This window comes from Oryzias latipes, chromosome 9 (assembly GCF_002234675.1).
Source record: "Oryzias latipes chromosome 9, ASM223467v1".
NCBI lineage: Eukaryota > Metazoa > Chordata > Actinopteri > Beloniformes > Adrianichthyidae > Oryzias > Oryzias latipes.
The window spans coordinates 32,098,304-32,110,948 of record NC_019867.2 but is presented as its reverse complement, the minus strand read 5'-3'; the positions used below and the strand labels follow the sequence as shown (position 1 = coordinate 32,110,948).

The 12,645-nt window shown below is 48.9% G+C and overlaps 1 protein-coding gene across 1 annotated transcript in view; it reads left to right on the top strand.

Moving 5' to 3' along the window:
* The first annotated feature begins 232 nt into the window (after positions 1–232).
* Positions 233–12,645, top strand: part of fam102a (family with sequence similarity 102 member A) — a 29,634-nt gene continuing 17,221 nt past the window's right edge. Inside the window, exons 1-2 of the mRNA XM_023958893.1 lie at positions 233–347; positions 438–712. Coding sequence (XP_023814661.1) covers positions 570–712 — 143 coding nt within the window. The 5' untranslated portion in view covers positions 233–347; positions 438–569. The remainder of the gene's footprint in view (positions 348–437; positions 713–12,645) is intronic.

Below are 12,645 nucleotides of genomic sequence, written 5' to 3'. Positions count from 1 at the left end.
GGATGAATGAATGGACAGATGCAGTCCTTTAAAAGATTTTATTATACATTTTAGAACTTCATTGCTTCTTTAAATGATCCAGTTGTGGTTATTTCCATCCATCAGATTTCTTAACCTGCTACACCCGCCATGGTTTTTCTTTCATGTTTTGTTTTTCCCCTCTTTGGCCAATTTCGTCTTTTATTTTGAAAGCCGTGAACAGGAAGTCACCTGACGTGCTGCTTTAGCTTGACGATGCTGGTGACAAAGTTCCTCCTCTCGCCTGCGGGCCGTAAGAAGCTCTGATTCATCTTTTCTGGCGCTTTGATTCGTCCCGCTGAGACCGACGGAAGTCGACATGTCTTCAGGTGAGTTTGTGTCGCTTTTATCACAACTTTTTTCCAACTTTGCTGTCGTTTTTAGAGGGGTTCCGTCGACACGTTCTCTCTTTCTCCCAGGTTTCGGGCTCGGATTCGGTCTGGAGAAGCGGGGTTCGCGTGAAACCGTTCTGTAGAACATCAAACGCCGCCGCCGCCGCCTCGGAGCTGCTTTCAGACGCGCCGTCGCTCATTTCTCAGCGTTTCTAAGCCATGGCCTTCTTTGTGAAGAAGAAGAAATTCAAGTTCCAGACGCAGCTGACCCTGGAGGAGCTGACCGCCGTGCCTTTTGTCAACGGGGTTCTGTTCTGCAAGCTGCGGCTGCTGGACGGAGACTTTGTGGCCACTTCTTCCAGGTACACAAGGCGCACGAGCCCCCGAGCCCCCCCCCCCATCTCTCTAATGTGGGTGTCCCGCTGCTGGAGTCGAACCGGATCCAGAACCCTGTGTGGTCATCAGGTCCAGACCCATGGCTGCTCTTTGAATATCTGTCAGGTCCTGGTCTTGGCTGGAACCTGAACCGGTTTCCCAGCGTGTTGTCGGGGCAGGTCTAGTGCAGGTTACCCCACCACAGGTGTGGCAGGCTCAGGTGGGGCTGTCGTTGGGTAACCTTTCGGAAAACAACATCTGGCTTTGCCTTGGACTTTCAGTCAGAAAGCTGGTTTGGAAGCTTGAAGCAGCCAATCCGTCATTCAGGGTTTGGGGGTTTCTCTGCCTCCATCAGCCAGGTTTCTGTTCTGGAATATAAATGAGCTCAGGATCAGCTGAGGAACAGCTGATGTTTCAGAAACAGCAGCTTTCATGCAGCACAAACGTCCTGCTGCACACGTGGAACCTTCAGATCACCTGTTGATCCATCGGTTCCTTCAGATCACCTGTTGATCCATCGGTTCCTTCAATGCCTCCTAACTGACTGATCATCAGGATCAGATTCTGTCTGGGAGTCTCTGAACTCCAAGATTGCTTCTGGCTTTCTGTCAGTCCGTTTTTCTGTTGCTCTGCTTTTAGTTGCTCTGTTTTCTGTTGCTTTGGTTGCTCTGTTTTCTGTTGCTTTGGTTGCTCTGCTTTCGTTTGCTGCTCTTCTCTGTTGCACTTCTTTTGGTTGCTCTGTTTTCTGTTGCTTTGGTTGCTCTGTTTTCTGTTGCTTTGGTTGCTCTGCTTTCTGTTGCTTTGGTTGCTCTGCTTTCGTTTGCTGCTCTTCTCTGTTGCACTTCTTTTGGTTGCTCTGTTTTCTGTTGCTTTGGTTGCTCTGTTTTCTGTTGCTTTGGTTGCTCTGCTTTCGTTTGCTGCTCTTTTCTGTTGCACTTCTTTTGGTTGCTCTGTGTGGTCTGTGTCCTCCTACAGGAGTGCAGCTCTGAGGAAATATTAGTTGTGGTGGGCTCCGTCCCACGCTCTTTGATGTTTTTCGGGGGTCTTCTCTCTCAGGGTCATGTCAGAGCTCAGATTGCCCCCCCCTCCCGTCGGGGTTATCATCTCTGGAAACAAAGCGTCCTCAGAGGGAGGGCGACGGCACCAGGAGGCTCTCTGCTCATCGGGTGGAGGCTTATGTCACAAATGTGGTCTTTGTGTTCCGCCTTGACCCAGAATGCAGTGGGACACAGCAGTCGGCTTATCTAACGTGTCGCTCTGACCGGCCTCAAAGCCTCCAGAGTCCGTGGCGAGCTGGAGCCACAGGCGTGAGACCTGCAGCTCCTGCAGTCTGCATGTCGGCTTCACGGGGTCTTCGTCAGGACAGCTGGGATGCGTAGATTCTGTCTTCCCGTGCATGTGTCGCGTGCTCGTTTGGGTTGCCTGTGTTTACAAAGAGCTCTATGGCTCAGTGGAAGATTGTGACGTTTTGTTTTGTCTGAAGATATTTGATAAATGTCAGTTCAGAGGTCATGGGGGATGTTTTTCTACAGACTGAGGATGCAGTTCAGGTGGTTCACGTTTCTTCGCCACTGCTTCTGTCTGCTGTCAACGTTTTCTGCCGTGACGACCTCTGTGCTCCAGGACAGAACCTAATTCACAGGGTTTTGCTGCAAATGCAAGAGCCCGTCCTCAAAGAAGCAGACAAACATGAACGTCTCAAACTTATTTCAACATTTTGTTCAACTGTGTAACAAAATAGTTCAGGAGACGCAAAGACTCATCCAACTCTAAAGTTGAATCAGATTTTATTCACTGAAGTATTTTAAGCAACACTTTCAGTGCTTTAATATGACAATACCAGTGAAATTTAGTTCACTTAAAGTCTAGAGTGAAAAACCTGATAAACTTAATTTCATGAGCCTCGGGTCTCTGCTCCAGACCCTCCCCGAGGACGTGTTCCGGTCAACTGGGCAGAGACCCCGGGGAAGACCTAGGACCTACTGGATAGACTACAGTATGTCTCACGGTTGGCCTCGGAGCACCTTGTGGTCCTGTCACGGGAGCTGGTCGAAGTGGAGTAGAAAGTCTTAGCCTTCTGCCCAGCGTTTTCAGCGTTCACTCAGGTAAAGATCCACTGTAGGGGTCATTGGCGATATATTAGCATGGTGCTAGCAGCAGTCCTTTACTCCTGTAATACTCCAAAATCAAGTCCCACTTTATTGGCTGTAATCCCTCAGAAAATCCCTCCCAACCCAGGCAGTGTTTTAACCAAACATTGGTTTTGTTGTGTCCAGATGTCTGTAGACCCAGAACCTGTGAAGGGTTTGGGTGTTTCCTTTTTTGGACTCATGTTCTTGTCTGGAACAACATTTTCCTCAGTGGACTCGGGAGAAAAAGGAAGGACAAGCAGAGGATCCCTGAGTTCATGAAGAAATATTAAAGTATCAAAGTTAAAGAAGGTTGGACCATGGAGAGACTGAGTTATTGAGTTTCAGAGGCATCTCCTTGTGACGGGGCTGTTCTCGTCCCAGAAACCAGCAACCCCACAGAACTCGGTGACCTTTCCAGTCCAAACTGAACTTTGGTCAGCAGAAGCGATGTGCACCATCAGCATGTTTCAGGGAAAGTCTTTGGAGGTCCAAGGTACGAGAACAATGAATCTGTGATTGTGTTATGAAGGCTGACGTTTTCCGTATGTACGTTTCTAGCCCGGGTTCGAACAGAAGGACTTATCCCCCCGCTCGCGGCTGAACCACACCTCTCAGGGTCGGGCTGTGTTTATGGGATGTTTTCTTCACATTTATCATCTGTCAGCATGTCAGTCTGGTTTTGTTGTTGTTGTCGTACTTGCTCAAAGTCCGAGTCGCTCATTGGAAGTTGGTTCATGATGTTTGGCTCAGTGACAGAACAGTTTTTCTACCCTCAGGGGGCTTTGGTTCAGCGGCTGCTCCCCGGTCAGTGTGTGTTTGTGTGAGGGATGGGGCAGAGGAGAAACCGTGCTCAGAACATTCATTCAAGTTTAGTTTTCCTACAGCTTTTTGAACAAAGATTCTTCCTCAGCTAGTCGGCATTCTGAGGATTTCTACAGAAAGACTGAGTCACAGACGGATCGGTTTCTGTCCGGTCTCAGTGGATCAAGAAGATTCTTTCAGTGATGTCGCAGTTTGAGTTAGAACGGGTCAGGTTACAGCGCTGCTGAAGACTCTTCAGCCTGTGCAGCGCCGTCTCCAGCGCGTCTCAGATGCAGGAAGGGTCTGTTTAGTTTGACGACAGAAATGGAAGAAAGAAAATATAAGGAGACAGGAAGACGCTGGTGGAGAAGCCCGTTTGTGAAGCGTTAGAAATCAAGTGGGATACGCAGAGTCTCCACAGCTGCTTCCTGTTTTTACGTGGCTTTTCCAGCCGTTAGCTCTTTGGTGGGATGGGCGGGAAGAGAGCGGGGTGCGGGCCGCTTTATTCTGCCGGGATCAGGTGATCCAAATGAACTTCCTCTCTGCAGGGGATTTCCTGATCATTTTAGAAACGTGTCTGTTTAGATTTCAACGCTTGATTTAGAACAAACAGTTTCTTTTGCAGAGATCAAACATCGGTACATTGTTACCCGTAAGACATTATCACTGTCCATCCTGACCTGTACAGTACTTGTAACGGCTGCGGTTGACCGGCCAGGACCCCTGCTGCGGTGGATCAGAGGCTCTGAACTGACCCTGTGGTGGACAGACTGCAGACTCTTTGGAGCTCCCCCTAATGTTTTGCAGGGGCAGAAGAGAACAGCTGAGGGTTGACTGGAATCCGGCTGCATTCCTGAAGCTGTACCTGAAACTGGCTGCAGCCTGTCTCACATGAGCCAGGAGGCTCTCAGGAGGAGGGGTAGGAGCAGAGGAGCTGCTGGGGGGCAGCCGTGACCGGAACCACATGAACTGCAGAGGCCATGTAGAAGAACGCAAGTCCGTGTTAAAGTTGTGTTTACAGAGATGGAGTCAGTGGAGCTGGTCTGTAGTTGAGTGCGTGCTAGAGCTGTGACGGTGTCGAATTTTTCATCACCGCGGTGATGAACCACCAGGGGGCGCGGTGTCGCGGTTAACCGCAGCCCCCCTCCCCCCCCCCCAAAAAAAAAAAAAAACAAAAACAAAAAAACACAAAATCCCCCGGCGGCCGCATCGGAAATGAATACAGTTACAACGTACTATTCTTTGTTAACAATGACAACAAATGACAACTAACAACTACATATCTAACTTGTGAACTAACTTTAGGTGTTGTAGATTGACCGTGTTTGTGAGCGCGGAGCGTCTTGTGTAGTTATAGTAGGAAGGTGCGCACACGTGTGTTGGGGGGTGCGTGTTGATTCTTCTGCAGCGGACCGCTCTGGAGCTGCACGCAAGTTTCACCAGTGCTCTCTGGTACAGACATCTTCTCAGAATATTATTTATTGCCCAGTAATAAACAGACTGCAGACGCTGTCACCTTTCCGGTAGCCGTGAAGCCCGACACCCATGAAGAACGCGGGGCAGGAGGCTCCGCCTTTGTTTATACAGACACGTAATGTTACGCTGCAAAAAATAGTTCCCAAACAAAACATGTAGTGATTTTCATGGAAATCTAACAGTGCGCGTTCATGTTTGGTGTTACGGATTGAAGGAGGACAGTTACATACCCCCGTCTCGTATTTCCTCACGAGACGGAAACTTCTGTTGTAGAATAAGGATGTGTGCTTCTGAAAGCGCGCGCCTGTTTGTGTAAACGGAGCCGCGTGCCACGTGCAGCGCGAAGGCAGACACTGAGAGCACGAGCGCGGTGGGAGAAAAGGAGACAACAGTCTGAAAGAAAGAAAGTCTGAACACAGGACTAGCAGAAAAAGGAAATTATCAGCAAAGATGAATGTGTTTATTATAGTTCCAAACACACACCATATGCAAAACGTTAAAAAAAAAAAAAAAAGTGCGGTGATGAGGTCATCACCGTGGTGATGACCTCATCACCGCGGTAATGCGGTTATCGTCACAGCCCTAGTGCGTGCTAAAGGGCACTTCAAGCAGCTTCTCAGCCATCTACTACAGTCCTCCCCAAGAGCCTTAAGGCCCGTACACACCGGGACGAATATTCGCCAGGCGTTATTCGCCAGCGTTTTTCGCCACGTTTTTTGTGTTCACACCCAGGCGATTTTCGCTGACGATGACCCGAGCGAACATGCAATTTCATTCCCTGACATTAGATGGCGCTTAATGTAAACAGAAATACTCCTGTACACAAGGTGGAGCTGCGCAACTTTACGCTTCTTAAAGTCGCTTTTCACTCAGAAGAAGAGAGCAAGTATTTACACGCTTGTCAGAATCAAACAAAGAAAACGTGAATATTTCAAGCACCAGTTGCTCCAACTGGTACTTGGTAAGGGGATATTTTAGAATGTCCGTCATTATTTCTTCGCGGCAGTGTAGATGCAACTCGGCGTCTATCTTCTTCGCTGGTATGTGTGCTCAGCAAGGCAGTTTTGTGTTTGAGCGCCACCAAGTTGTGTTCTACTGTAACTTCAGAGGTTCCAGACACGTGTGCAAAAGCGCCGTTCTCATTGGTCGAATAGATTTCGACGTGACGCGTCAAACCAAAAGAACGAACCCGAGGCGTTTTTTAAAAAGTGACGCTTTGACGCATGGCGTTTCTTCGCGTCGGTGTGCACACTCACATTGGTGCCCCTTTGTTTAGTCATGAGGCGTTAAAACGTCGGCGAAAATCGCGGGCGAAATTCGTCCCGGTGTGAACGGGCCTTTAGGCTACGTTCACACTGGAGGGCTTAATGCTCAATTCCAATTTTTTTGAAAAAATTCGTTTTTTCGGTCACATTTCCAATTAAATGCGAACTTTTGTGATCTCCTGTGTGTGTGATGACATACAGGTTGGATTCATGTGGCCTGGCCGTTCAGATGGAGGTCGCATTTCAAAAGATCGGATACGTATCGGATTCAGGACCACATACCCAAGTGGCCTGGGTTGCATTTGAACAGATGGGATCTGTGTCGTTCAGACTGTCATGAACAGATCAGATACAGGTTGCATAGGGGCAAAATAACCGGGTCGTTTCAGCCTGCAGTGTGAACGTAGCCTTTGTCCCTTTTTATTTCCTCTTCAGGAGTCTCCAATGTGCCTTTTTCATTGGATCTGCTAACACAATAACAGAGTGCTGATCCAGTCTGAGCGGTGTAGTCTGAACCCGAGAGACTGACGTCAGCCTCTGTGCTTCCTCAGCATTCTGCTGCCCCGCTGTTATCTGCTGCCGCCGGGCCGGACGGGTCCGGACCGGACCACTGTTTGTGTTTCCCCTCTGGCTGTGGCCTTTGGGATCAGGAAGGCATGAGAGATAAGATCCGGGCTGCAGTAAAGCTGACATGTTGAGTCATCACATGCAGGGGCCGTGTGCTCGTCATGACCTCTCGATCAGACGCTGGCATCACGTTGGACTTTTCTCTGTCAGTTACACTCAGACTCATTTTTGGTACAAAAAGAGTCATCTGGGTTCTACAGAGACATTTAGGAGACCTTAGTGTCAGAAACATGAGTGGAGCTGCTTCCAAAACACACTCGGCAAACGTGGTTCTTTTCTCAAAGGGCATCACCAGACTGCTTTAAAGGCATTTCTGTTAGATTTTATGGAATGAAGTCAGAAATGAAACTGTTTTTTGGAAGGAAGACTCTATTTTGATGTTGACGTTCAGCTCTGAGTGTCACATGATGCAGATACTCGTCAGGGGGCGGGGCTTTCCACATTTGCCACGTCCTAAAACCCTGAAACGTCTGAAACAAACCGAGTTGTTTTCCTCTGAGAGGGTCCTCTTTTTCTGGGCTGGAGAAGCCTGGCTCTGAGCTGGGTGGGGGGCAGTTGTTGGGCGCCCCCCCACCCCTCACCCCCACATGTTTCCTCGTTCATTTCTCCACCTCCTCCGTTTCTTGTCAGCAGAGCTCATATTCTGACAGCTTTGTGAAGTTCTGTGTAGCAACGACTCTCCTCTTCCTCACCTTCAGACAGAACTGTTGGAGAGAGGAAGACCTCCGTGCTTTGGCGGTCAGTTTTGCAGAGTTCTGGCGTCCGTTCTTCCTTCCTGCTGCTCGTTTGTCCTCAGGACGGTTAGTTGAAGGGAAAACCTCCGGATCTGCTCATCCTGGAGGAGAAGGCAGCATTTCTGTTGTTTTATTTTTTTTTTATTTATTTAAAGCTGCACGGTGGTGCAGTGGTCAGCGCTCTTGCCTCACAGCAAGAAGGTCCCTGGTTCAAGTCCCAGCTGGGGGACCTGAACCAGAATGGGGGGGCCTTTGCATGTTGTCCCCGCCCGTGCATGCGTGGGTTTTATCCGGCTTCCTCCCACCGTCCAACAACGTGCCCAATAGGCTCATTGGTTTCTCTAAATTGTCCCTGGGTGTGATTGTGAGTGTGCATGAGTGTGTGTGATTGTGAGTGTGCATGAGTGTGTGTGATTGTGAGTGTGCATGAGTGTGTGTGATTGTGTCCCTGTGACAGACTGCAGACCTGTCCAGGATGTCCCCTGACTTTGCCCGTAAGTGGCCAGGATAGGCTCCAGCAGCCCCGTGACCCAGAAAGAGACAAAACGGATTAGAAAATGAAATGTTTTTGTTTTTTAAGACCCCACGTCTTAAAAAAAAACTCTGGGGGGCTGTTCCTCACTTTGTGATGTCACAATGTGAGGACCCAGTGGTTTCGTGGGAGGGGCTGGTGCTCAGAGAGCCGGGTTTTAGAGGAATGCTCAGCAAACGCATGAACGGATCAAAAGGCCAGTTTGGGATGGATTTAGCATGAAATAAAGCCTTTACAGCTCCGTTTGTCCAGCACAGCAGGGCCGTTCTCCGTCTCGATTCCTGGTTTAGGAGTTTCCTGCTCACAGTCGACAACAACGGGCTTCTCTGGGCCCTCTGATCCAGAACGAGGAGTCTGAGCGGGTCACTTGGTGTCACGATGCTTGGATCGGCGAGCAGCAGAACGGAGAGGCCAGTCAGGATTAGGAAAGCACTTCTGCAGAGTTCCTGGTTAATGTTTAACCGCTGCCTCTCCGGCTGTAAAAGCTTTAAAGCAGAAGATTCAAGGGTTTCAGGCCAGATTACAAACAACCGACAGAAGGTTTTGGAAAACGCCCAGGGTGGGGGAAAGGGGGGCTACTGGATCTCAGAGCGAGGTTTCCATGGAGCCTGAACAAAGCCATCTGGACGGAGGAATGTGCTTTGGGAACGCTCCACCTTACACGCTGGAGAAGCAAAGCGTGGGGGTCCTGATAAGAGCGCAGTTTGTGTGTGTGCACCCGTGCTCGGGTCTTCCCAGAACATGGCTCCTTTCCAGGGACAGACGCATGAACAAATCCTCCCAAACAAGGAGGCCTTGTCCTCCTCCTTCCTCTGTCACGCTTTCAGACGGCTGGAGGCCGTCGGAGGCCTTTTCTGGAGCTTTTGCCCTCTGGCTTTAACCTGCTGCAACGTCAGCAAATACTCAGCTTTGTGGAAAAACATCCATGTGCTCCAAAATGCTTCATTAAAAACCATCTGAGAGCAACTGTTCAGGAAGACGCATGCTGGTGCATGATGGGAAGGCAGCTGCAGACACCTTTGTATCCAGTGCTTCTGCCGTATCCTGAAAGGATCCCGATGAAGATGAGGAGGAAGCTCAGGCTAACCGGGAGTCGGTCCTACGGCAGCGTCAGTCCACCATGACACCGTCTGCAATAAACTGCAAAACGGACGCATAAAGCCTCCTTTCTCCCAAAGACACAACATTTCTAAACGTTTAACTGAAAAATGAAACAAAGGTGGAGGCTGTAAGAACACAGAGATGACTATAAATGCACTTCTGTCGTGTTTGAACTGAAACACTTCTCACAGGTTCAGCGAAGCTTCAGGAAGCTGTGAATTCTTTGAAAAACCACGAGTCTGTTCTACCTGAGATATGGGGGAGGAGCTCTGCAGGCGTCTGCTAGCAGAAGCAGGTGCTTCAGAGGACAGGAAGCCACTTCTAAAGGCCGTGTCACACAGACAGAACGTACGTTTAGCTCATATTGCACTTATGAAAACTGGTCAAAGGTGAATCGACGTGAAAAAAGAGAAAAGTTGTGGTCTTTACATGAAATATTCACAGGTGAACCACGTTAAAACCACAGAAGTATGAATAAACCACACAAAGAACACGAAAACCAGCGTAGAACATGAACCGTGGGAATACTGTGCTGTTTATGTGCAGTTCGTTAGTGATTCATGCACCAATGATGTAATTTGAGCGTGATGTGTGCGCCGTGTACGCGATATATAAATCAGCTCAAACTTGAATTCACAAAAAGACCCGTCTGCTGAAACCTTCGACGGACATCTGAGCACATCGACGAACGCAGGAAACGCGTATGGATGACGTAGATCACACATGGATCACGGAAGACCGACATTTCATACGTGGAAAATGCGTGAAACAGAAGTAGTCCCACGGCCTTTACTGCTGCAAAGTGATTGACGTGATGAGGGAACATTAGCCTTCAACAGAGGAGAGGCGGAGCTTCAGCCTGAGTTTCTTCTGTAATATGCTGAGCAGATGTAATGAGATTCTGAGATGAAGAAAAACTGTTGTGACCTGAAGGTCGATCCAATCCCATCATCTGTTGTCAAAGCGTCTTCGTCATCTTCCAGTTATGACGCTGATGCTGTTTTCAGCCCCACATCCAAAGTGTCGTTTTCTAGGACATAGTTTCTGCAGAGCGGCAGGAGTTCATTAGAAAGTCACCTCTGAAATGTGGGCGGAACTGTTGGCACGCAGCAACCCCGCCCCCCTTCCCATCACCCATAAATCAGCCCTCTGTTCACACCTTCTCCCACTAGCTTACAGCCCCTCGTACCCCCAAGCTAGCATCACAGCCCATCATATTTTCTTACGTCACAAATACCATTTTTTTCTTCTGCTCCTGATTCACAGTGATTGGCATAAAGAAACACTCAGAAACACGATTTTAATCTTATTTTTCTTTACGTATGTCCTCCATGAAGAGAGAAATGCCACCAGAACATGTTAAAAACGCCAAAGACACCATTTTCCTTGGAGTGGCTCTTTTCTGAAAGCTGTGTAATTCTGGGAATCGTCTCTTTTTTGTTGTTTTTTAAAGCAAAAGAAACAAAGAAGCTTTTCTACTTTTATTAAGTCGTTTTTCATTTTCTGAGACCCGTAAAAGCATCATTTCATAAAAAATTCCTATTCCAATAACTGAAAGGTCAAAGTTTAGCAGTTCTGGTGGTGTTTTCTGATGCACAGTTTGTGACTCAGACGTTTCCCACCTCTGATGCCACATGTGGAGATCTCAGCGTGATGTTGGGCAGCGTCTGTTCGACGCAGCACTTTACCACAATGATGGCCTTTCTAAGCAGCTACTACTTAGCAGCATTGGTGGGTGAAAGGAGGAGTTTCCTCCCAGGGCAGCAGATTCTCATAACTGATGGTGACAAATGTGGACGTAGTGATTTCGTCCCCATAATGACTATCTGCTATTTTGAAACGGCCGTCTCTGTTTTTGTCTGAAAATGAGCCGCTCTCACTGGAAGCCTTGGGAGTCGCTGGAGCTCCATATTTGCGGAGGCCGCCGCCTCGACCCACGCTGGAATATGTCTGCATGGAATCAAGACCATGCTGAGACGAGAAGCCTTCGGACGGACTTCAGACCCTGAGGGCCTGCAGGGGGGCTCGGCTCACACCAGACCCTGGAAGCTCTTTCATGTGGGACATAAAGCCTGCTAACGCTCAGGTTTACAGGCTTTCTGAACCCTGATCCGGCACACAACAAGCTGTGAAGGGAGAGGCTTTGGTTGCTCCCCTATTCCCATCACTTGCGTCAGACTAGAGTGGATCCAGTTTTTGGAGTCCTCCATCTGTGCTGTATGTCTTGTGCATGCAGCATACTTGACAATTAAGCTGACTTTGACTTTGAGCCCAGCTGCCCTGGACCGTTTTCAACTACAAACCACAAAGATCTGCTCCTTCTGGGTCACAGTTTTCAGGAATTTGTTGTTTTCCTGATCATGTCTGTGTTTGCTCTCAGAAAGAAGTGGCTGGGATCCAGCTTTTTCTCCTCTGTTCTCCTTTTCCACCGCAGAATCCGGATGCGTCATGGAAGTGTGCTGTGGCTGAACACGAAGACTCGTCTGTTTTTCATGAGTCTCTGCAGCTCTTCCAGAAACTTCCAGCTCTGTGAAATCGGACGATAAAGTGTGGCAGTGATTATCAGATGCTGGATCGGCTCTGCCGTCCTCCGGAACGTCCCGCTTGTTTTGGTGACGGATGTGATTCCCGGATGGGATTCCCAGTGGAAATGGCAGTCATGAGGCTGCAGCGCAGGCAGGCATGACTGGAAAAAAGTCATTTGAAGCCTCAAAGTAGCAGTTTGGCTGAAACGGGAAACCAGAATCTTGCAGGTTAAAGCGTTTCAGGCCCTATATCCTGCTTTTCTTAAGCCTTTCAGAGTAAACTATATCCAAAGATCTATGACCTTTGACCCACGGTTTTTAGGAAATGCAGAGTTCATTTCCTACCCAGAAGTAAGACGACTCGATCTCTGAGGCTCCGCCTTTCCTTCTTTGTGGGTGCCGCCCATTTCATGATGTCATCCTAGAGTCGGCCTGAGCAGCGTCTCTGCGTTTCTCCCACGGAAAAAAAAGTCAGCACTTTTGCAAAGATGGGATGTGCATGTTCATATAAAATGAAACCGTTTAGCCAATCACCGCTAGCTCCACAGAGAAAGTGGGTGTGTCTGTTAGCCCGGCCGGCGGGCAGAGCTGGCAGTGCAGACTCTTCCTGGAAGGGGCGGGTCCTCACTTTGTGATGTCACAAAGTGTTCATGGGTTGGGAGGGACTGGCGCTCAGAGAGCAGGTTTTTAGAGGAACGCTCAGAGATGCGTGAACGGATCAAAATGC